Here is a 24493-nt window from a genome sequence, read left to right as displayed (position 1 = left end):
ATAAAATGGCTGGTGATGACAGACATATTATGTAGGTTCAGCCTCAGTCACATAGACCTAGAGACCTATCAGAGACCCCCTATAACAACCTCTGGTCACAACCTGTTGGTGAGTGGTTGCGGGCTGTTGCTAGGTGAAATGGTCACATAGAGGAGATCATTCGTCCTCAAAGTAAAGGTTGCGCTCAGAGTGGGGCACAACCTTACTGGTTTGTATTTCACATTTTCAAGTTTCAGTACAGCTTGGTGTGTGTTTGCGAGTCAAGTCGGTGAATACTGTACATTCCTAGTACAGCGTTCTGGCAACGAACAAGGCGACTGCAAGGAGCTTTTTTGTGCAGCACCCTCTTTGTTACCAATTTCACCAGACATCAACTACTTCAAACTGAACTGGAAAAATGTGTTTTTCATCATTCAGTTTTGGCAATATCTTTGACATCTTTCACTCTAGTCTACATGTCAAAGCGTCGTTGAACAAGATACTGAACTCTGAGTCCATTTACCATTTAGAGATAAACTGACTTCAAGGTCAGACGTTTGAAGAAGCTCTCTCTGTTATGTCTTTGGTAGAGCATTTGTTTTGGGTTAAAAACTAGATTGGGTAATAAGGTGAATCCTGTTTTTTTTAACTTAATAGATTTAGTTTCTTTTCATTCTTTATCTTTAAGGTATGTTCTAAGGTTTTTGCTTGCCTACATTTTATCTTGCAAGGTAATCTTTAAGCTGAGCCTGATGTTTCCTTGAACATAAAACAATGATTCCCATTCTCTTCTTCATAATGAGAATTATAGCCTATTCATATGACACCATTATCGGATTGGTACCGAGTACTGGCAGATATCTCAAACCAGGGTATCTGTATCGGATAGTAAGTGGAAAAACATTGACCGTGCAACCCCTTCTACAAACTATTGAATTCTGTCTGCTGAATCCAGCCATAATCCACTACCCAAAACAAACGTTTATAACTGTTTAATGTCGTCTTTCAGTGCACGAGAGGTCTTGTAATTCTTCCTTGCCAGCAGTGTGCTGAAGGCAAAATGGAAATAAAGATTATGATTGAAAACAGGCAGAGGAAGGTAATAAATGGATTTAACCATTATGACTGACTCACTAAATAAGTAAGCGTTGTTTGCTAACCCGTACAATAAACAGAACTGCCCACCCATGTGTTTTATAGGTAGGATGTTGGTATGGGGATTGATGCAGGATGCAAGCACACACCCCCACACCCACAAACAAAAGCAAACTGGCCCATAGCTGTGAGCGGTTGGTCCCACGCTAACAACACAAACACATAAAACAGCACCACTCCTGTCATGCAGGCACTATTATATCAATTTGCTCAGATGGCACAAACTTCCTGGTGAAAAAAAAACAGAGGAAATAATGCAGGAACCTAGAGGTTAGTGGGTTTTAACTGTTTTTTGTCCTTTTAAAGCAGTTTTAGCCACCATGTTTTTTTGAGGTTCTCAATATTTATCCAAACTGCTATAGACACACTTTTTTTTTTAAGGTGTAAAGGGACTTACCGTCTTTTGTACAAATAATTATTACTGTATATGTGCAAGCTGCAGTGACTCAAGGTTTGAGAATTGGATATGTAAGTAAATAGGAAGAGGTGGAACAAAGGAAGTTTCTGTGTGTGGGTTCTCTCCTTTCCTACTGTAGAACAGTTCCTCTTTTTCCCCTGGCTTTAAAGGAAATCTGGTTCCTGGACAAGAGCCAGTTTTGACACTCACTCAGCCCACCCTGCTCAGTGGTCCCTACTGTAGTTTTGTAATTTCAAGAGACTCACACACACACACACACACACACACACACACACAAATCTACATAAAGTTATCTTTTTTCCCTCTTCTATTCCTTTTCTTGGCCTTTCTTTTCCCCGCATTCCCTATTTTTTCTTTCTAATTAGTTTCCACATTCAGGGTTAAGAAGAGGCAGCCAATGACAGAGTGTTGGAGCACGGGGTCATGTGGCTGCAGGCAGCATTTGCCTTCCCTCGGCACTTTACAATCTTTAATTCAATTGACCTTTTCGGTCGTTTCTCTCCCCTCTCTCTGCCGCTCAGTTTTCAATTTTCCAAATATCCCCACTGCCCACACGACACATCTGACCTCCCAGTAACCTCCAACCATCTCTCGGACATCAGTCTAGATTATTTACAGTCAGCAGTTGAGGAAATGAAATTATTGACAAAAATCATAAGATGAAGCATTCAGCCTATTATAACCAGCAAAGAAAAAGCAGATAAATAGATGACTGATATCTTCAGTATAAGAACATCTATACTGGTGCAAAGGTTACTGCTTTAGTAATGCTCATCAGCAGAGGTGTGGACTCGAGTCACATGACTTGGACTCGAGTCAGACTCGAGTCATTAATTTTATGACTTTAGACTTGACTTGAAAAAATGTTCTAAGACTTGTGACTTGACTTGGACTTTTACACCAATGACTTGGGACTTGAATTGGACTTGAACCTGTTTACTTGAAAAGACTTGATATTTTACCCCAAATATAAAATTTAACATGCATATTATATAGAGATTGAAAATGTGACGTCATTCTCGGGTAGAACCGCAAAGGATTCTGGGAACTCGTGGCAAGCGGTACTAGCGCACGCAGGCTTTCAATTGAAATCAGTCACACAGCGATAAAAATAAACACAAAAATGTCAAGAAGCTGTTGTATTATTAACTGCAATAGCCGGTCGCATGACAGCCACGAGAAGCTGACGGGTAAAGAGATCGGTTGTTATCGGATTACGTCGTTGAAGAGAAATTGTTCAAGCCATGTTTCCGAAGTAACAAAGACGCGACGGGTGGCCTGGATTGCAGCCATTCAAAGACCAAATATAACGTCCCAGAACACTCCAGCTCACAGGTTAGTCTGCTCCAAGCATTTACACGAAGGTCAGTGTTTTTTAGTAGTTAATACCTCATTTTCATAACATAATTAGTGATATAGGTTACAAGCAAGTCTGGCGCTGAACAGAAATGGTCGCGCTATGCTCCTTTATTTATTGTGCATAAATAGTGAATTGTCCTGACACAATATTGCGTTTCGCTTCTGTTATTATGGTACATTGACAAAAACATATACTTTTATTCACAGGATAAAACAGGTTTTTTGTATCACTAATTGCCCAGTACGATTACAGCATACAGTATTATTGTCACTGCTACATTTCTGTGATGCGTACCAGAAATTATTTCCACTACTAATTAATTACCGTTGAGCTCAAAGGCCCTATTAATAAACGGTTAAGGAATGTGTATTTATGAAGACGATTTGTGAGACTGGTAAACTTATGATATGTACGATGGTCTTTCGTTCTACACGGTGCATTTCAAGGTCCTGCACCCATCCGTCGGTAAACTGTACCTGGGCTTGTTGCAGTGACCTGAAGTTACTAAACTTCATGAGTGTATGCACTCACTCCAAGAACCGTATGATTATAAATATGCATATAAATATGCTACGATGAGATAGCTGACTTCATCTAACTAGCAAATGTTGTCCAGGCTACGTTGGTGATACAGTTTTTTTAATGTGTATGATATTTTTGTCATGCGATTTTAAAGCCGGTCCTACAACCGCATCCAAGAATAACATGCAGCTTATCTCAGAACTGTCGGTGAAAATTATTCTTGGAGCTAAGTTTAATTGAGCTGCATTTTAAAGAGGTGCAATTTCACAATTTGTGTATATTTTCTAAGTTCACTATTTTGTCATGTGTTGAGAAAAACACAGATTTTAAAATTACATGGTCTAATATTTACATTTAGCATAACTGCAACATTATTTTTTTCGTTTTGTTTTTTTTAAAGACTCGAAAGGACTTGAAATTCAAAGTTTCAGACTTGTGACTTGACTCGGACTTTTACACCAGTGACTTGAGACTCGACTCTGACTTGCCTGACATTACTTAAGACTTAACTTGAGACTGAGGATAAAGACTTGAGACTTACTTGAGACTTGCAAAACAATGACTTGGTCCCACCTCTGCTCATCAGCACACACAAACTGTGTTTTTTCCTTATCAGAGGAGAGAGATTCGTAGTATTGCTGAGCTGTATTTCGTTCCTTGTGATGTTGGTGTGTGGTACAAAATAGAATTGTGGCAGAAGAGAGTAAAAGAGCAAAGGGGGAAAAGAAAAGCTCAGCCAAGGGAAGACACGACCACTTTGTTTTTTGGATCCAGGTTCTCCAGCTCTAGTTTTTTGGCTCTCTGCACGCTTCTCCTGCCTCACATTCCACATTTCCCTCCTCTAAATCTTCCTGAAAAGTACTAATAACAGATGAAGGCTGGTGTGCCACTGGTTTCTCTCATGCCATACTACTGTATGCCTGTTCCAGCAGATGGCCTAGCTGCTGCTCTGACCAAAAAAAAAAAAGCAACGAGGAGAGAAAGAAGGGAAAGTCAGAAAGAAAGAAAAACAGGGAAAGAAAGCAAAGGAAGAATTTGACTTTGGTTAGTTCTTGGCAAAATACATCAGCAGGCACACATGTGATTCATTTCACGTGCAGTTCGGTGAATTATTAGAAATAAAAACAAATGGCAGCCTGATTTCCCGAGTACAGATATTTCTGTCCATGCAAGGCATGCATTTGTGTCTCTTTCAGTCACCGTCTCACCCTCGCAGGAGAGCGCTCACTGATCCTCCATATCATTTCTACAGTGGATGGACAATGCAAGCTGGCAGTTAATGTACAACAGAGGCAAATGGGGGCTCTACATTGATTTAAATATGGATTTACATAAAGCAATACCCTAGGGCTGCAAGCATTTTAACTCTTAATTTAATTCATAACTTATGGAAAGAATAGTACTTTTTCACATTCACATGTTCATTTGACCTCAGATCTCAGTCACGTGAGCATAAAAGAGGGAAAAATCTATGTTCCCCAAACAATAGCAAGCAGCTGCTGGTGCTGCTGTTCAATCGAAACGTTCTCAACTCAACTATTCAAGTTGTTGTGACAAGTGTGAAATGAAATAAACTTTTCCTTTATTAATTTTCTTCATTATTGCTTCATTCAGGCATTTTACGTTGCTCTGGCGTTTGGCAGACAAGATTTCTGTGTGGTTTTTCACAAGCTAGCAAGGTGTCTAAAGACTCGAAGAAAAATCTAAACAGAAATGAGAAAACCAGAAATGAGGAGTGATGAGCCAACGAGTGCTGCAATATAAAAAGCAGAGGATGGAAAGAATTAGAGGAAATTAAAGAGGTGGAGCACTGATGAAATGCGAGGGGAGGGGGTCTGCTGTTTCTGGCTAAGTCCAAGCAAGGCCACAAGAACTGATAAATTTATCCGTCTTTGGAAATCGACTGATGCGGGGTCTGAGAAGCTGAAGTTGTGGAGGTGTTGAGTGTGTGCATGTGTGTTTCTCTGTGCCCAACAGCCAGCAGGGAGCACCTAAAAAGTACCGCCTATCACCCTTGGAAAGCAACCCAAGTGTGGTTCTCATTTGAAAGGAATGGAGGGATGGAGGCTGGGGAGATTTTATTTATTTACAAAAACATAAGCAAATGAGTAATATGGTATTAATGAGATGAGGTTGTAGCAGATGGTGAGGAGGTCATAGAGGGTGAAAAGGGTGCAGGAGGTCTTAAATAGTTGTAAACACTAAATTCAATTACTGTAGATGAAACTCATGCAAGGAAACAGTTTTTTGGGCCTCCCTTTGTTAAAAATATAACTAGCTATAACCATCATGGCACTAAGCTCTAATTAATTAATAGCACGAGTTCTCAAGCTGGACCTTAGTAAGGTTACTAACCTCACATGCCCCTTTTAAGAAAAGCTGTGATGAAAAATGATGAAGGTCTAACCACAGATGTTCACAGAGCCAGCATAGTCCAAAACTCCAGTGCCTCAACACTGACAGCTGAAATCTGACAAAGCGAGTGACATTAAATGGCCCTCTTGGTTATTTATTTAGTTGAACTGTCTGTTGTGCTGTTAATACTCTTACAAAGCACTTAGCTCTTAAACTGAGAGTAGAGTGAGTATTACAAACAACCACAAAAAGGCAAAAAAAAGAAAAGAAAAGAAAAGAAGAAGAAAAATCAGTGTTCAATCTCTCAAGATAAGATTCACATATTGCAAAGAGACTCTTGTTTCTAAGATCGCACAAAGTTACTGAAACTCTCATTTAGTCACAAAAAGGAGGCAAAAAATGCATTGTGGTGAAAGTGGGGGTCACCAGTGGGAGAGGATCTTCTGCCTGTTTGGCCAAATCTGCAGTGGTGATTTAAAAAAATTTACTTGTGTGTTTCACGAGATAAGTACAGCTTCACTGACTGAGTATAAGAAACATATCGTACAAACAAAAAAGACTGAAACATCAGATGAGGCTGAAATAGTAATTTAACAATTGTTTGTGATGTGTTTTGGTTTTGGAGTGCAAACAGTGTGTGGTGTGACTTGCAAAACATCTTCTCCCCCCCCGCTCATATCATCAGTTCCCAGATATGCATAAACATTTATCTTAACATTTAATATTCATATCAATACCTGCACTATAAAAACACAATGACAAAGAGAAGCACGGCGACAGGCATCAAAATCTCCAAAAGCCTCGGGGTCAAGCATTCGAGTCACTGATATATAACCTTGTGACACCAGCAGACATTCATCAAAAGCTGCTGTGTACACATCCTGTGTAACTTTCAAACTTTACTTGCATCACAGCCGTGCTATGTATACACATCTGCAGATTCCACATTGTTTGTAGCTGAAGCTCCTGTGTAATCTCAAACTGAGCCGAGCTATGCTGAAATGTGGGTGGGCATATCATCCGCACAAGGGAGTGAAAAGAAAAGTTTAAGTTCATTAAGGGAAAATAATGACTGGCATTCGAATGTTTGGTATAAGTAATTACCGACATTTAAAGTTATTTCAGAAATATGTGTTTGTTTAAACATATATGGAGGGTGACGACGTTCACACATTATGTGCTGTAATCCTTTTCAACACTATAAGCACTCACCGTTTCTGTGTCAGACACAATGACTTAAAGTATGTAGCTCTTGAATTATGGAGTCCCTCCCTAAATGTTAAGTGGATTAAATGAAGCAAGTAATTTTTTTAACATTTCATAAAGAATTTTGGAAATATTACACAAAAGCTCTCTGAACATATTGTTTTCAAGGATGCTGGTTAGGGTGGACTGGAACAGTGTGGCATACTTACTAACCACTCAAATCACTTTAGACTAAAAACCACATATAACCATACATTCATTCAATGCTTTTATTCTGGTGATCACTTAGAAATTTATTAAACAATTACAGCTCAAACTGCATGCGCATGTGTATGATCTTACCATGCGGAGTGTTCCGCCCTAATGTTTTCTGGTGCAAAGGCCGATTTCAGTAATCCATATTAGTCACACTAATTCCATCTGCTCCAAACACGCATCCACTTCCAGGCCAAACACAAACACTCACTGGCAGAACATAATGGCTATCCCAAATGATCCTGTCACTACAGGGTGGAGGCCACTGAACTCTGACCCTTGCATGGTTCATCAGCTTCCATGCAACAAACACCTGTTTGTTCTAAATGACTAACAACACTCAGATTAAGGGGGGTAAATCGGAGTGGGTCATTACACTCAAAAATGTTGATCTGCTAATTCTGTCTGCAGCAGGGGTCTGGACAGTCACAGGTGTCAGAGAGCTGATTAGCAGTGACATGGTGAAGGAATAGCAGAGCAGGATGAGGCATTTTGCAGACTATTATCTGGCAATTAGAAGTTAATATATCCTAAATACTCTGGATTTAACAAGGATAAACACACACAAAGACATCATTTTATATATCTGGAGTTATGATGTTACAAGCCTGTTTATACTTACTGATTTTTCTTTTCTGCAATTTTTACAGATTAAATAAAACTGGGAAAACTGGTGGCATTCATATTAAACATATTTATTGAGACGGTAGTCCGTGCTAACTGATGACAGACATAACACAACACTGATTGTGATTATTTTAAGTTCAAAATACAATCAGTATAAAATATAGCAGGTTATTCCTATATGAACATCAACAATACCCAGTGGAAATTCCCCAAAATGAGGTAAATCAAAGACAGATCAAATTCAGTCATAGTAGAGTAAAAGTCAAACAGCAGCTGAGTCTGAATACAATCACTCTCAGACAGATTGGTAAAAACCTGCAAACAATTGCCATCTAATTTCTAAACAGACAGATTAACAGAGTCGGTCTGTGTCGATGAGCCCAACTCGTCTCTGATGCACCTTTTTGTAACAATAAAACAGCAACTGATGGCAACTAACTGTGGAGTGTCACAGACCAGGTTTCCATCTGTGAAGCAACCATTTCAAAAGGCAACAAGACGTTAAGTTCACTGTTCATGGTTTTGTTGTGGACTCCAACCTCTGTTTCTCCTACCGTGACTCTAGTATTACGGTGCTATGTAAGCCAAAGAAGAAAGGGAGCCCAAGAAAATAAAAATGGCTTAAGGCAGGGTGTAAATGAGTAAAAACATAAAAACCACCAGTATCGTGTCTTGAGTAGAGCCATTCATTACTTCAGGATGTGTACCAAGAGTTACAGTCAACCTCTGTGTAGTTCGAGTAGGAAAAGGCTACTTACGGCCCACAGGGCCTGACCAGGGTGTGCAGGAACATATCCTGGTATGAGGCAGCTGGGTGGTGCTACGGTCACTGCAGCACAGTGAGAAACTCACCACCACACAAGACAAACACAAACAAGAACGTCCGCTAGGCAGGCTGACGCCGCGTGCCTCTGTGGGTGCCTGCCAGCCCGGGCTGTGGCCTGGGGGCGTGTCAGTGGCGGCAGCGAGCCCCAGTAGGCACCCCAAGTCGATGGGTTCACCCTAGTGGAAAGTCTGCATCAGTCTGCAGAGACTCCGCTGTGGCTAAGGGAAGGTAGCAATGCAGCAGAGCCCCCCCCCCCCCCGGCAATTGATGTAGCCATTATAGCCATTACTTCCCGAACAACCACAAGCTAAATGTATCAACCACGCACAGTAGAAAATAGCATAACTGTGGGGAGGATGAGAGGGGAGGGCAAGGATTGAGGGAAGGCAGCTTTAGAGACATAAAACCAGAGAGTTGAGATAGAGAAGTGAGAGGCAATGGATGGACAAATCAGGACTATATGAATATGATGAGACCAAAGAGGGGAACAACTTCATAAAAGTATGAGTTGAATACTGCGAGCAAGAGGAAGCCATGAAGCGAAAGACCAGAAGACTTTGAAGAGGGTCTGGAAGACGGATGGTGTGCTACTGAAAAAAGTAAACGACAGCAGACAGAAATCTGGAAGAAGGGGGGGTCCTCTAGTTCAACCACTACATATTTTCCCTCGTAAGGGATATAATTTAAACAAACCCACTAAAGGTTTGGAGCAGAGCAGGCAATGCCAACTCCATCTCAGCAGTCAGTGTGCATGTTTTTTTTTTCTTTTCTCTCTCTGTTTTTTCTATTTCTTTCATTTATTTATTTAAAAGAGAGAGTGCATGTTAATAACACAAACATGCCAGGTCTGGGATACACAAGCGGCGGTGTACAGATACACAAGTTAAGTTAAAATGACCCTAGATCTAGTGTGCCATAAATCTTTGTTTCAGATGTGCCTTGAAACACTAGGTAGAGGAATTTGAGGACTAAATAGTGACTCCGTTTTTCTAAGAAATCAAGTGTTGATCATAGATGATAAAGCTTTGGCAGAATAAGAAGGACTGACCTTTAAGGCGCTAGGAAATTTGAAAATACTTGTCAGGTCATCTAAGAATATTTGAGACTTCCTGTCCCCACGGTAAAAGCAGAATTGAGAGATGCAGAATCTGACGAATATTTTTCAGTCAACTCGATTCCCAGTTATAGTCAGTTACATTTTACACACTGACTGGCCGGGTGTGTACAGGTGAGGCGCCAGTAAGGATTTGAGCTTCCTCAAGCTGTTTTTTCTATTTTTTCGTAGAACGGCTATTGAGCCTGCCTTCCAGCATATTGTCCATTAGCAATCCCCTTCAGGCAGACAGAAGAAAGATACTACTGCAAGTAAGAAGGAAGTATAAACTTTTCCAGAAACAAAAACTCAGCATAGCAGGAGTATCATTTATAAGATATCTCAATCAAAAACCTCAGTTTAAAACAAGTGCAACTGACAAATGTTTGCTGTTATTTGTAAATGTGCAGAAAAGTTTAGAAGACATGGCTAGGAGCACTGTAAGCACTGTGGTTAGTTTGCACAGTAGTTAGCGTGCAGATGACTGAAGACAGTGCACAGCCTGTCAGCTCACAGCTGTGGATCCCCACAGCTTCACATCAGCAGTGGACCGTGGGTGGACCATGATGGCCAGGATGTGTGGAGAACAGTTAAGAATAATACAAGTCACCTCAGTAGTGTGTGTATGTGTATATATGTCTCTCGCCATTTGTCCATCAACCGTCTGTTTTTTTCAGTCCAGTGCTAATGAAAGGTTTCTTCCCCTGGAACACCAACCAAGTAGGTTAGACTGAAAGGCCCAGCAGCTCCAGAGTTTTGTCCCTATGGACACTAAAGAACAAGCAGCCCCTAAAAGTTTTTCCAATAATGGGGCCTCCTTCTTTATAAAAGCTGGTCTTTTGGTCAAATGTTTTTATCTAACGTGCTTTGTAATGAATTTGCTCTTTTACTATCACTCCAAGAGCCAATCTACCCAGCTGTCACACTAAGAAAACCAGTGGAAACGAAAAAACAGCAGGATACAGTAAACATTTGGGTACAAAACTGTGAGGGCACTGCAGCTATAAAATGACTTTCAGCTGATAAACACATTACATGAACGATTTCCTGGAGATTAAAGAGACAGAAAATAAAAGACGAAAGTTGAAGATAGCGTTAAAACACTATCCAAACTTGCAAGTTGTTAAATCATGAATCAACTATGATTGACCTTTTGGAAAGCTTAGTTCAAGTTTATTAGCCAGACCTAGGTCTGATTACTTTAACTACCTTAACTAAGAAATTATTTAATAAACAGAATTTATCACACAAAGTGAAGTAAGCTAAAATATCTCAAAAAGCAACACACTACTACAGTTGAAACAAACAAAAAAGGTCATTGACGTCTATCAGCCTGGAAATGGTTACAAAGCCATTTCTGAAGCTTTAATAGTCCAGCGAATGACGGTTAAAGCATTTATCCACAAATAGAGAAAATGGAATAGTGGTGAACCTTTCCGGGAGGTCACAAAAGAATCCAGAACAATATCTAAAGAACTGCAGGCCTCGCTTCCCTTAGTAGAGGTCAACAATAAGAAAGAGACTGAGCAAAAATGGCATCCATGGGACAGGAGAAAACCACAGCTGACCATAGAATAGAAAACAAATGCTCGTCTCACATTTGCCAAAAATATTGTTATGATCCCTGAGAATTTGGAGAAAGTATTTGATGGACTGATGAGACAAATGTCTAAGTTTTGGAAAGTTCAAAACTCGTTACATCTGGCATAAAACTAACATTTCAACAGCTAATTTTATAAAAAGGATATCACACCAACAGTCAAACATGGTGGTGGTAGTGTGATGGTCTGGGGCTGTTTTTTTGCTTCAGGACTTGGATGACTTTCTCATTGATGGAACCATGAATTCTGTTCTCTACCAGAAAATCCTGAAGGAGAAAGTAAGGCTATCAGTCAATGCCCTGAAGCTCAAGACAACTTGGGAGCATGATCTGAAAAACACCAGCAAGTCCACCTCTGAATGGCTAAAACAAAAAAAAAAGAAGGTTTTGAAGTGATTTAGTCCAAATCCAGACTTAGATCCAATTGTTATGCTTTGGGATGACCTTAAGCAGACCGTTCATGCTTAAAAACGCACCAATGTGTCTGAATTTAGGTAGGTTTGGACATCTTCTCCCCTTAATAAACAAAATTATATCTGTAACATTTAAATGTGACAAATACGCCTACTCAGGTAAGGGGGCAAATACTTCTCCACAACACTGTATGTCTATAAGAGACAGCACATTAGGGTCATCACTGCAGCCATGTTGTAGTGACTGGTCTGAATTAAACTGCAGTAAAAACATAAAACAAAGACAGAAAATGAAGAAGTGCAATACATGCTGTTTTAACTTTGACCAAAAAAGGCCAAATAGTGCATGAACGTATAGCAGAAGAAAGGCATGGAAGATTACGTTTATGTCACTCCACCTGTCAAAACCTGCTGAGTGATCATGAATGCTGTTTGGAAAAGGTCTGCGTGCAATGAAAAAGGCAAAGAAATGGCCGACACGTCTAGACCTGTGAATGTGTACGACAGCAAGTCACATCGCTTGTGAATCCACACGTGTGTTTTTGGCTGCCCAGTCCAGCTTCCCAGTAGGAATGCAGCCCCTCCATCTCATGGTTGGGCTGCTGTGAGAGACACCTGTGCAACACAAACATGCATGCATGCATGCAAAGCACTGTAAACTTGAAGAGTAACAGAACCCCCATTACAGCACCCTGTGTCCCAGCACACAGACGAGATTGAATGGATGACATGGATGAGGAACTCTACAGACTCAAAGCAAGCAAACCACACTGTAACAATCATCCATGTAGGTCTGGTTGCTTGCAACAATGATTTCAGCAGTTTCCACAATTATTCAGTAGGTGTTCAATTAAAATAGCTGATTACCATTTTAAACTAGCTGTTTGAGCATTCTGTAAATTAAAAACAGCTACAAATCCAACAATTAAGATAAAGTCCACTTTTCTTACCATCCTTTGTTTCCAAAGGGAAAATGTTTTATTTTTTAGTTTTTAGTTTTTTGTTAAAAAAAAGGAGAACAAAGGCACAAAACAAGACTCTACCTCCCACTAGTCCCCAGCCTTTTAGTCCTCTCCCTCTGCGGTCTAACACAAAGCATGCATACAATAGCCGGCTGACTAATTGACCTTCCTGAAATAATGTTAGCTGGCCTCATACAGAGGACTCTCAGTCAGTGTTAAAGCAGGAAAGTCCACAGAGGTTTCTTCAAGAGTGCACAGACCCTGAGGGTCCTCCACCTTTTCTTCATCAGTTCCTCCAGTATGCTTTGCACAATGGTGAAATTATTTCCTGGCCACCACCACCTCCTCCGCTCTCCCACCACCAATTACATCTTGACGGGTTTTTTTTTTTTTTTAATCTTCTTAGGCCAAGTGCACTTGCCCAGATGCAGACACACAACTCTGAACAGGAAAACAAAGGGGCCACGCAGGTGCAGAGCAGCTTTGTTGTCATAACATTTCCATAGAGACGAGTGAAATCTGACAGGCAGCGATGGAGTTCAGACCCTTCACCGCTATTTTCCTCTCTGTTGTCCACCTACTACTCAGTAACATGTGCATACGTGTACACATCATTTATGTATGCATGGCTGACTCTGTGAATAAACACAATTAAAAGATGAGACTGCGCACACAAATAGTCAGTGAGCAGCAGCAGGCTTCAGCACTTTTCCTATTAAACTATGCATGGCATATTACTCCTGCCTCGCTGACACTGACATGTTTCCATGCTGTGGGCAGACAAATAGGGCCCACATGGGGAGAGATATCAGCCAGAAGCACATGTGGCCCACCTGCCACCAGCCAATCAGAGAGCGTTGAGAAAACTCGAGAAACAGAGGGAAATTTTTTTTTATTGAATTTCCTTCTGTTTTCTGTGAGTTCTCCTCTTAGGCAGCAGACCTGCCAATGGCAGGATGCAGATTGCTGGTTTCTATCATGGAAACCTGACCATAAAAGAGAATACAATGAGGAGACAATCCACCTAGCCTGCTCTCGCTATTAAATTATAGGAAAAGTCTGCTCGCTTAAAGAGGCTTTAAAAATAAGGAAGGAAAGTTGGGCTGGTTTTTTTGAAGGTCCAGATGTGGCTGATGGCTGTGCAGAGAGTATACAGACTATTTACACATGGGAAACATCACCATTTCAGATATTATGAGATCAGCTGTGGCATCACTGTTGGCTATCATATCTGGCTTCCAGTATTTGGTTGACACATTTTCGTTGGCTGAAATTAATAAAACAATGACTGTAGTGTTTAGTTGACAAGTTTCAGCTTCAGACGAGTTCAGATTTGTACAAAAACGTCTGATCTGCTCAGCCACAAGGAACCTTATTGGACAAAACAGCTCAATGGAGGACAAACATTTTTTGGTTCTTTGTTGCTTTTATATTTAGCCCAGCCAACTATATTGTGAGAATTATAAAGGAAGACTCACTACCATGGACGTAAACCGCTTTGAATTAATGCTGAAAGGTGACACTTTATTAAAATTTATACAAAATTTATGGATTGTGTTAGATGCTTTTAACTAAACTAAAGATAAGAAGTACCACAAATTTTATTCTGCTCTTTTCTCAGGCTGTGTAAGTTTATCTATTTTCATCTCTCCTGTGCATGTAGAAGAACGCACATAACATATAAATTACGTGGCCATGACTCAACTCCTGCATGTCTTTGTTCATCCATATCCTGAGCTGTCTGTCATTCCCTTCTTACCTCTGTTCTTTTTTGCAAGCCTATTAGGCGCACAATGACAGGCTCCAGTCTCAGAGGCAGGAGTTAGAGGCCAGCCTGCAGGGTGGGTGTGGGCAGGGTGCAAGGCAGAGGAAACCATGTACTAATGAGAAACACACTTCTCTCCATCACTCAGATTGGTCTTCTTACCACAGCAGAGAGAGGTGGCATTTATCCAGGAGGTGACTGGCGTCCAGAACCAAGGCATGATTTTAAAAACGGGAGCTCTGTACCGCAAGACGGTTCTTGAGTCTCGTGAAAGGCGCAATCACGAGTCTTAGAAAACACATGGATTTGTTGAAAGGCACTTGGGTCCAAAAAGAGGGGGTTAAACTAGAATACAAATTTCAAAGGCATTAACAGATGGTAGACAAATCGGGTTTAAAAAAAAAAAGAGCACAGTAAAGGAAATAAGTAAAACACAGGTAAAAGAAAAGGAAGGAAAAACGATACATATAGAACTAGCTGCTTAAGTTTAGAAGATCTCCATCAAATTATTACAGTTCCCTTCATTGATACTAGCAGTGTATTTATTCCTCAGCTACTGGATATCTAACCCACAGAGCAAAGAAACAAGTGCTAAAATAATCCTGAGCAGTGTGAGCAGCAAAGATCCTAACTGTTATTGTGAGTGCATTTCCAATAAAGGGAAAAGAAAGACAATTTTCCAGATGCTGGAGAAAAACAATACCCACAGCTGCAAGTGCAACTCTGCTGCTGCTTTTGTTAAGGTTTGAAAGTGAAGTCTGACACGGTCTCGAGCCTCATAACTGAGACAAATTGGGGGGAGGCTTCAGCCTTCTAGTACCAAACCATTTGTTTAAATACCTTAACAACATTAGGACGTCCTCAAGTGCAATTTAATGCAGAGTGACTTCCTGCGACTAGTAATCTCCATTTCCATACCATTAATGTAAAGTATAAAAGAAACTAAAGAAATACAAAGGTACATGAAAGAAAACAGGAGGGAAAGAGGGTGAAAGGAGGCAGCCTAAGGTGGGAGTGAGAGACTTTTTATTTTTCCTTCTGTGGTGAGTTCACACAAAAGGGTCCTTCTGATCCCTGGAGTGCTGAGCACATACCTGCGGGATGAAATCAAAAACCCTCTGTGAATTATATTAAATATCCCCCGCCAAACGCTTCACATATTTCCATCTGCTTTTACCGCTTCTGAGCAGCTCCATTAGGTCTGGCTCTAAAAAGAAAAAATACTAAATTAGAAGCCCAGACACGAGCACCTTCAAAAACCCGGCTCTCCGTTTCCATTTCATCTATCCGTAATGGAGAGGTAGATGAGTAAGGGGTACAGATAGTAATAGACAGAAGGTCTCGGAGGCGGTCAGGTAAGGATAAAGATTCGTTGAAGGATAACAGCTGACGGTAGACCTTTTTTTTTCCGTCTTTGAGTTAATCACAAGGGGGAATTTCTCAAACTAAGAGCAAAAGAAGTTTAGGATTAGCATATGAACTTACACATGCAGCCAATAAAGGTTCATAGAGTAATGATATATTCACCAAAAAAAAGAAAAGAAAAGAGGGGATTTCAAAGCTCCCTCCTCCTTTTTCATCCTCTTCTTCTGGTCAAACTCCTTCTCCACTTAATCACAAACTGAAACCCTAAATGGCTAACAGATTTCAGATGCCATGTTTCAACTGTCAGAATGCTGACCGAGCGCGTGCGGCCACATCTTTACCCTATACCATCCCCCACAGCCGTACTGGTGAGCCTTGACCCTGCAGATCACCTGAAGAAGACTGTAGTTTTGCCTTTTCCTGCACCTCAAACAGTTGTGTTTGAGCTGGACCCAAACAGCAAAGCTCTATTTTTTTTTTCCTTAGAAGGTGAACTCCTAGAACGGAGAAAGGTCAGACTATCATTCAAACATTTAGTGGTATTTTTTTTCGCTCTGGTTTGGTAAACGGCCCTGCAGCTGCACCTAATACCCACAGGAAAGCCATCATCTGGGACTGATTTTGGAGAGCCCGGGCCGCTGCAAGAGAAAGGAGTGACTGTTCTGTATAAAAGGCTCGTTCTCTTATGGGGCGCAGGCCTCTTCTCAATCTATCTGATTAAAGGGAATTTGGCTCAATTATACACCTACTGACTGGGCCCTGCGCTCAGGCACGGCCCACACAGTCAATAAGGAGCGCAAGAGTACAGGCAGCGCACTAGGAGTACTCCTATCATCCACAACAAAAGCCTCTCTCCATCAGTTAACAGCACAGTCTGTCAGCAGCGCTTGCCTCAGACGGCAAGTCCTTAGTATAACCTGTGACTGGTTGTAAAAGCAGTGAGGCTGGCTCTCCAGGGGCAAACATATGTCCTTCCCAATCAACAGGCAGGTCACAGTGATCTACTTAAATCAGCCTCTAGCCAGACATTAAGAGACACCAAAATAACAGAAGGTCTAAATGAGCATGCATGCAAATGTATGGTGTTTGTGTCCATTAGGAGAGGAGGGTAACACTGATAGGGACCGAGAACAGTTAGAGGAGGTCACAGCCTGAAATTCTCCTGAGACTGCAGTTCTGTCAAGCTGAATGCTAACCGAGTAACCCCTGGAGAACTGACTGTCATCTTTATGACCCGATTACAAGCTAGTATGCAAGCAAACATCAGCGAGAGGCGGCTGTGTAAGTGTGGTCAAAGTATGTTTAGCTGCTGAAGTGGGGGGAGGATGCATAATTATCGTGACGTCTCAAGCATTTACACAACAAGCTGGTAGCAATCGTGCCCAGCTATAAAGTTCACTGATTGCAGCTGGCTTAAAGACCCAATTAAACTCATTATTATAATTCTGGTTTATAGGGGGAAGAATATGAGGGAGAGAGCAGTGCACACAGACCCGCACAGTTCCTCGTTGTGCAGCTCTACAGCTTGCATGGAAAACAGGCTTGCAGTAATAGCCACCTTAACATAGTTCAAAATGCTCCTCTCAGACTCATCACCCCTCACTTTTTTCATTCTCCATTTCAACCCCGACCAAAAAATAAACATTTCCAGCCCATTATTCTCCATCCAAATTATATTCCACCCACAACTCTATTTTACTGGCTCATGATCCTGGGCCTCTTTATGTTGTGACAGTCCAAAGAAAACAGTTCTACTGAATGCTGTCTACAAGCAAAGCTAACCTGATACAAGCCAGCTCACTGCTTCAATTACACACCATGTTTACCGCAGCTGTTTTAATTAAAAACAGGCAGGAAAACATGAACAAATCCATCTTTATATGCACCTCAGGCTTAAAACGACAAGGAGGAAGTGCCCTTCTATGGATGTTTGACTTTGAGTTTCCTTGGTCACTTGTTTTCAATCTATTAGGTGCAGAGAAAAATTAAGACAATATCCCCTTTTGATTAGTGCATTTTGTCTTTGCCATAGCTGCTTGGTAAAACACTAATGCAATGCTCAGTTAAAACAAAAAGAAGTAGAGGGGGGAAAGGAGGTTAAAGACAGTTTGTTCCTGTCGGGAACAGGCTGATTGATGTTTAATTTAAGCACTCGTGCTAAAAATATTACACAGACATGGACACAGTGTCTGAAATGAGAACAAAAATCTTTTTCCACTACTTACAAAATAAGACACAGGTTAAAAAAAAAGACAGTGAGACAAATAGGCAGTCAGCAACATTTTGACCTTGGCCATTAAGTAGAAACCAGCCAGCACTTTCTATTATCAGTAAATACTGATTGCAGACTACATCTAGTAGTTTAGTTTGATAAAGAGGTTGGCTAGTGCTTACATGGATATGGCTGAATAGAAAGTAATCACTGCATTTTCCCCTCAATTTGACTCCTGAAGCATTGTTTGTTTTTGACACTGATGTATCCCACTGCAGAGAATAACCAAATACAATGGAGACTCGGCCTGTAACGGCAGCTTGGGTCAAAAGTCCGGCAAGGGCCGTAGTTAAAAATACATTTAAAAAAATAAGAGTGAAGGTTGTGAAAAATATCAAGAGAAAAATGGGGATAAGCTGGCATGAGAAGTTAATAAACACGAAGTTTCACTAATAGGCGCACAACCCGATACTAATGTTTGGCAATTGTGTGGGTGCAGTTGTGGTTTCTTACATTTTTTTCAGTGCCACTCTTTTCTGGAAACTTGGCTGTACAAACAGTTATCTTCTAGTAATAACTTAGAGTATTTTGAGGGGAAAAAAGGCACGAGAAAAAACTGTATATCATTTTTTAAGCTGTGTAAGAGTGAGACGGCAATATTGAAAAGCAGTAAATGATGAGGTCTCGTCTCTCGGTTAAATGTCTGTTTCTTTTATATCAGTGCTGGTGTACAGACATCTGGAAGGGATGTGGCCTTGCGAGTAAAAGCTCTCTGACACACATCTCGGCATATGATAGCATGATTGAAGTGATTTAATACAGGACATCCAAAATACTGCGGATGGGACAGCTCCAAACCTTGCAATTAGGTCCAATGGAAAAATCACAGCATTAAAACTGAACTACTATCAAAAACCAGGAAACCAAAAGGCTTGTCTCAAATTAAATCTAAAGAATTTAATAAATGCAAGATGAGCCGTTTCTCTGTCAGTTTAAAAAAAAAGGGGGGGGGGGGGGGTGAAGGGAGGCTCATAAAAAAAAAAACAGACACTGGCTGAGTAAGATGAGAGTCAGAAGGCTTAACAGCTTGTCCTCAGATTAGTGACCGTCCTCACGCTGTTTGTCCATTATCTTTGAGTTGTTCTGGTTTTCTGGTTTTTTGGGTGAGCTTGACTTGACTTGTATGACTTGTATCATGGATCTCACAAAACAAATTACCAGTTTTGGTAACAGGAAGTAAACACTGGCATCTGTGGCATCACATATCCCCTAATTCCAAGAAAAGTGCACAGGCACCAAACAATGGGATGATTGCGAAGAGGCACTCAGACATGCAACTATCTGTCTCAATCAAATGAAAGAGGAAATAGAGGAAATGGAGACGAGTGGCGAGCACGAGGGCAGAGGGAGGGAGAGCAGAGGCTGGTACTTAGGGACCTTGCTGTATTAACTCCTCTCATTCACTGGAAGAAAACAAAAACTATGACATTCCACAGAGACCGCTTCCCTCTGGTAGTGTTTTGTCTAATAAAAAACTAGGCCATAAAGCTTCACACTTTCTGGTGCAGCCACACGTGGACACCCAGTCTGAATAGCAGTGCCAGAAGAACAAATGTTGAATCTGTCCTGCCGTGGCCATTTCACATATGGCAAGAAAAATGCTTTTTGCAGTAATAATAATGATAATAAATTTACTTCATCCACCACAGACTACAGCATGACCCGACAAAGTCCAGTCACTTTATGAGTGGAATGACTTGGAAGGCCAGCCTGTTCATAACAACACTACAATGCATGAGCTCAATCTAACAAAGGAATCCTCACTCCCACCTCCTCTTTTCTCTTTCTTCCTCCATCCTTCTATTCCCCTTGTCTCCCCTCTGGAGCCCAGCCACGCTCCTGCTGTCCTCCGGTCCTCGGCAGCCGTGTTTGGGAAAATAAACTGAGCGGCTGGAGAAATGACAAGCAGCGAGCTGAGGGAGGAAGTGTCAGTGTGTCTGCTGCTGCTTCCTGACCCTTTTGCAGCAGTCGTAGAGAGAGCGACGCTCAGCACACATGTGCACACGCTTTGCTCCACTGAGACAGTACACGAATCTGTCTGCGACATTCCCGGAAACAGCAAGAATGTGGAGGAACAGTGTAAAAACTCTGGGAGGTCCACATGCCTGTCTGGCCATATATCATTGCATATGTGCCAGCTACACACTAATATGCCCACCTACATGATATGCACACACAGATACACCGTTGTACTGCAACACATGACCTCGTAAACTCTCACTCACAGACAAACACTTAAAAGTGAGAAGGTCAGTGTCATGGCTGTGTGAGTCAGTTATGGACACAAACTGATGCTGTACTCACCCACTGGAAGTGCCGAGCGAAACAGAGCCGAGCGAAGAGGTCAGCTTCCTGCTGTCCCAAAGTCTCGCCTCACGACTACGCATCTAAACAAACAACAAAGTAAGACACTGAGTACTCCGAACAGAGACAGAGCACGCCAAAAGGGGTCAAATAAGTTACTTTTTTTATATGAACCTAAGAGGTGTTTTTGAAATTGTCACATATTACAGCGCTATGTGATGCTAATTTTCAATTTTGATTGCAGGATGATTGCACAGGTCATCGGGTGGGAGGTAACCTCTCTCCAAACAATCAGTCTTAACTCAGACTGACTGCAATCACTCACACAGAGGAGCGCAACTCGTCTGTGATGTATCTTTATGCCAGTGGGGAATCAATTGGCACTATTACTGATTGTATTCTACACTAATCCAATGTTGCCAAGCACACATGCAGCTAAGTCCCTGCTTGTGGAGGATTTTCTGAATTTCCATATCAAATCTATGAGGTTCTGGCTAGACTCTGAATGTAATTAATGTGAAACAGATTGAAGGAGTCGGCAGTACTTTTCACTGATTTATCACAGTTATCACTGTGTTATCATAAATTGCAGGAAATAGGCATCTGGACCCAATTCAATGGCAAACACATAGCAAACTCCAATCAGTCTTTTTTTTTTTTTTTAAATCGGCTGCTTTACCAGCATCTTAATGCAACAAGACGGCACCTGATTGCAAATTTATTGCACACAGTTGGAATAGTTTTGGTCATGCCAATCACCATTTCCTCTTGTGTGATTGGGAATTTTGGAATAATATATATATTTTTTAAATGCATGAATAAAACAATTTCCTGCCTGCGGTGTCTCGTGTTTTTGGTGTAAGTTTTATACAACTTACTGTACAAAGAAGCACTGATTCTGTAATTCTTACAGTGACAAACACTGTACCAAGTATAACAAGTTGGCTTCACACTTTCTCACCGTATCAAAGCCAGTGGTCAGTAAAAGATCATCTTTGGTCCACAGGATCCGTGAATCCTTGTTGCTTTGAAGACTCTTGGCACTCTATGGGAAAAATAATACAAAAAAATAAATAGATTACTTGACTTTCCAATCGGCATCACAAGAAGACAAAACACGTCATTTTTCCTGAAAGTTAAAGTCTCAGTGGTGAAACCCAAACTTTATAATTAAGAATTTTTATTGAATTAAATGCAAAAACATCAAAACAAAAGGAATGAATAAGGCCGCTCAAAGACGCAGACATGGAGTGAGGTGTATGAGATAATTTGTACAACAAGTTATTGAGTAATAGTCAAGTATCAAACATCTAGGAGATACTATTGGAATCACAACAACTTATAAAAAAATTGTCCCCATTGCTGCTTGACCTCATTTTTACATTTTTACAATTAAGCCTTCCAAACATCTTCTCACAAGGATGTCCATCATTTGTTTAGCAAAAATTTTTAGTGTCAGAGTTGTCGATCCTTTCCAAAGCTTCAGGGCTAGAACCACATCAATACTCTCATTACAGGCTTATTCAACTGTGGTAAGGTACCTGAGGAGATCCTTGGTGACATGGGGGAAGTCACACTTCAATCACTGATCAATACAATCCAAAACCTGCATGTACTGACTATAGGAATGTTGGCACATAGATGCACCTGGATGTTACTTCCTATACAATCTTTAATTTATATGTATTTCCAAAAATTATCAGATCATTTCAAATTATAGCTTTCCCTAAGTTTAACATACAAATCACCTTCTTTAAAGAAATCATCTAGCGCTCTGACGTCATCTCTCAACCATTCAGCCCATTAGAGAAACCCCCAACTTTACATATAACCTCCAGGTCTAGCTCAAGATAACTTGGGAAGTGATGAGTGTATGATTTGCAGCAAAAAGAAGAAAGGGGAAGGACTACAGACAGGATTCACAGGTGCCTCACATCCCCGTGGCTGGACAGAACAGGACTTGCCCCATGAAAGGAGAGCTTGTTATTGTTGATGTAGCAGACAAGGGGACTTCTGCCTTGAGTGCAGCTAAGGTTCCTAAACTGTGACACTACTGGTGTATTCATGAGTCTTTGTTGCACAGTTTCCATGGGGAATATGCGCAGAAACAGCACAACCGGGCCGAGTTTACCGGGTGGTCTCGAAATACAAATGACACACATTGTCAGAAGTAATGCCTAAAAACAACAGGGAGTGTTGAAATGTAAGGAATGTGGCAATCTGTAAAGACAACATATTAAAGAGGAGAAGGCAGAAGAGTGCATGTAATTGAGCAGGATTTTGTGTGTATTGTGTTAAACACAGAGTTTCTACTGACTCACTTCATATGGCATGTGCTGTGATTATTGACAAAAGAGCTGAGACGAGATAAACTAAGCTCATTCACAGAATATCCATCAGCTACTTTCAAGTGTTAAAATCACTTATTAAGAGCCTATCCATCAGGACAGGTAATACAAGTAAAGTCTCACAGCCACTCTCAGTCAGCAATTCCCCCAATATCTGTGTAGTAATACTAAAGTTACACTGAGCTTTAAGCATAAGGAATGGGAGCCAGTGATGAGATTTCCATGGAACAGGAGCTGTGAGCCCCTCAGCCCAATATGCCTCACAAAATTAATGCTGTCTTCTTTATGGACATACTAACCCCGAGGAACACGGCTGAACTTCTGTGTATGGCAAGAAGACAGAGGCTTGTTTTCTAGGACTCAATTCTAACAACCTCCCTACAGAGCATGCAGCCTCATTCTTGTGCAACCGTTAAATAGTCACAGATGACAAATTGTAAAAACAAATGGGGAGAATTTAAGCTGCCATGTTGCACCCCTGATCTCACTGGAGGTCAGAGGGTAATAGGGCCTGGCACTATACAACCTCCATATATATGCTGGGCAATGATAAATCTGCAGCTGAAGCCCACAGTTGGTCAAACAGGGATGAACACATAACAATAAAAGGCAGTTTAGAAAGAGTTTTGCAAATTTGAGTAGGGAAGGACAAACATATGTGGGACCTATCACTTCAAACTCAAATCCCACTTCCTTTTTCCCCCTCCCCCTTTCTGATGTTGTTCTTGACACAGTCTGATTCTGGTGGTTTCAGAATTGACTGCTCAGAGGAAGAAATTGAAGATATGGTTTATAAATGTTTCAAGTAAGCATTTCATCCCTGCCGATTCCTTCCAAATCCTCTCCAGGCACATGTTACTTTGAAATTTCCAAACTATGACTGACACACTTTGGTAGCTCAGGGCACAGTTCTTTGGACCGAAAAAAGAAAGGATAAGTGTGGTCATTTACTGGAATTGATGCTTGTTTTATTTATTTCACTGAATAGGAATCTTAAAAGTTCACTCCCTTCCCCAAAGGGATCGTGTAATTGTGTCTTATCTTGTTAAGTAGGTTACAGTTGTGGTCAGAAGTTTATATACACGTATCATGGGCATGAATGTCTTGGTAATTTGGGGACTTTTAATTATGCCTTTGAACTTTTCCTTTTCTTTTGTTCCAGGGTGGAATGATTGTACCGTATATATCTTTAATACTTTAAAAAACACTTTTGGGGGTTAAAATATATACATAAACTCACTTAAATCTTTGAATAAGTCATTCTGAAAATTCTATATCTTTTAACTTGACATGGCCAAGGCCTATTAACTTCTTGTTGCCTACTACAACTGGTAGCCTCCCTTTGCCAGCATAAAAAAGATTTGTTTGACAATTTTCACTGGATTGACCAATACTCAGAACAATGGGGAAGTCCAAGGAGTTCTGGGAAACTCTAAGAAGGAGAATTGTAGTATTTCTAAAGAACTGCAGAATCCAACAGCATCAGTTCAAATAGTTACACTGACGTGTCACCACTTTGCAAAGGTCTGGAAGAAGACCCAAGCTGTCACCCTCCATATGAGAGGATATTATTGAGGAAGTTCAAGAAAAACAACCAAGGCTCAAGACCCCCATGAAATGGAATAATGAAAAAAGAGAAATACCTCTAAATTCTTCAACTTCACCTGC

General features: G+C 40.9%; 2 protein-coding genes across 2 annotated transcripts in view; one reads left to right on the top strand and one right to left on the bottom strand.

Annotated features, from left to right (window-relative positions):
- Positions 1–24493, top strand: part of tedc2 (tubulin epsilon and delta complex 2) — a 278694-nt gene that overhangs the window by 186544 nt on the left and 67657 nt on the right. The gene's annotated exons all lie outside the window — the stretch shown is intronic.
- The window catches only part of coro7 (coronin 7), a 115600-nt gene that overhangs the window by 50888 nt on the left and 40219 nt on the right, over positions 1–24493 (bottom strand). Inside the window, exons 8-9 of the mRNA XM_082530273.1 lie at positions 21439–21522; positions 20478–20560 (exon numbers count right to left, since the gene is read on the bottom strand). Of these exons, the coding sequence (XP_082386399.1) occupies positions 20478–20560; positions 21439–21522 (167 nt within the window). The remainder of the gene's footprint in view (positions 1–20477; positions 20561–21438; positions 21523–24493) is intronic.

The sequence above is a fragment of the Aulonocara stuartgranti genome, assembly GCF_965226115.1.
Source record: "Aulonocara stuartgranti genome assembly, chromosome: 4".
In the NCBI taxonomy this organism is placed as follows: Eukaryota; Metazoa; Chordata; class Actinopteri; order Cichliformes; family Cichlidae; genus Aulonocara; species Aulonocara stuartgranti.
This window is presented reverse-complemented; position numbering and strand designations above follow the sequence as displayed.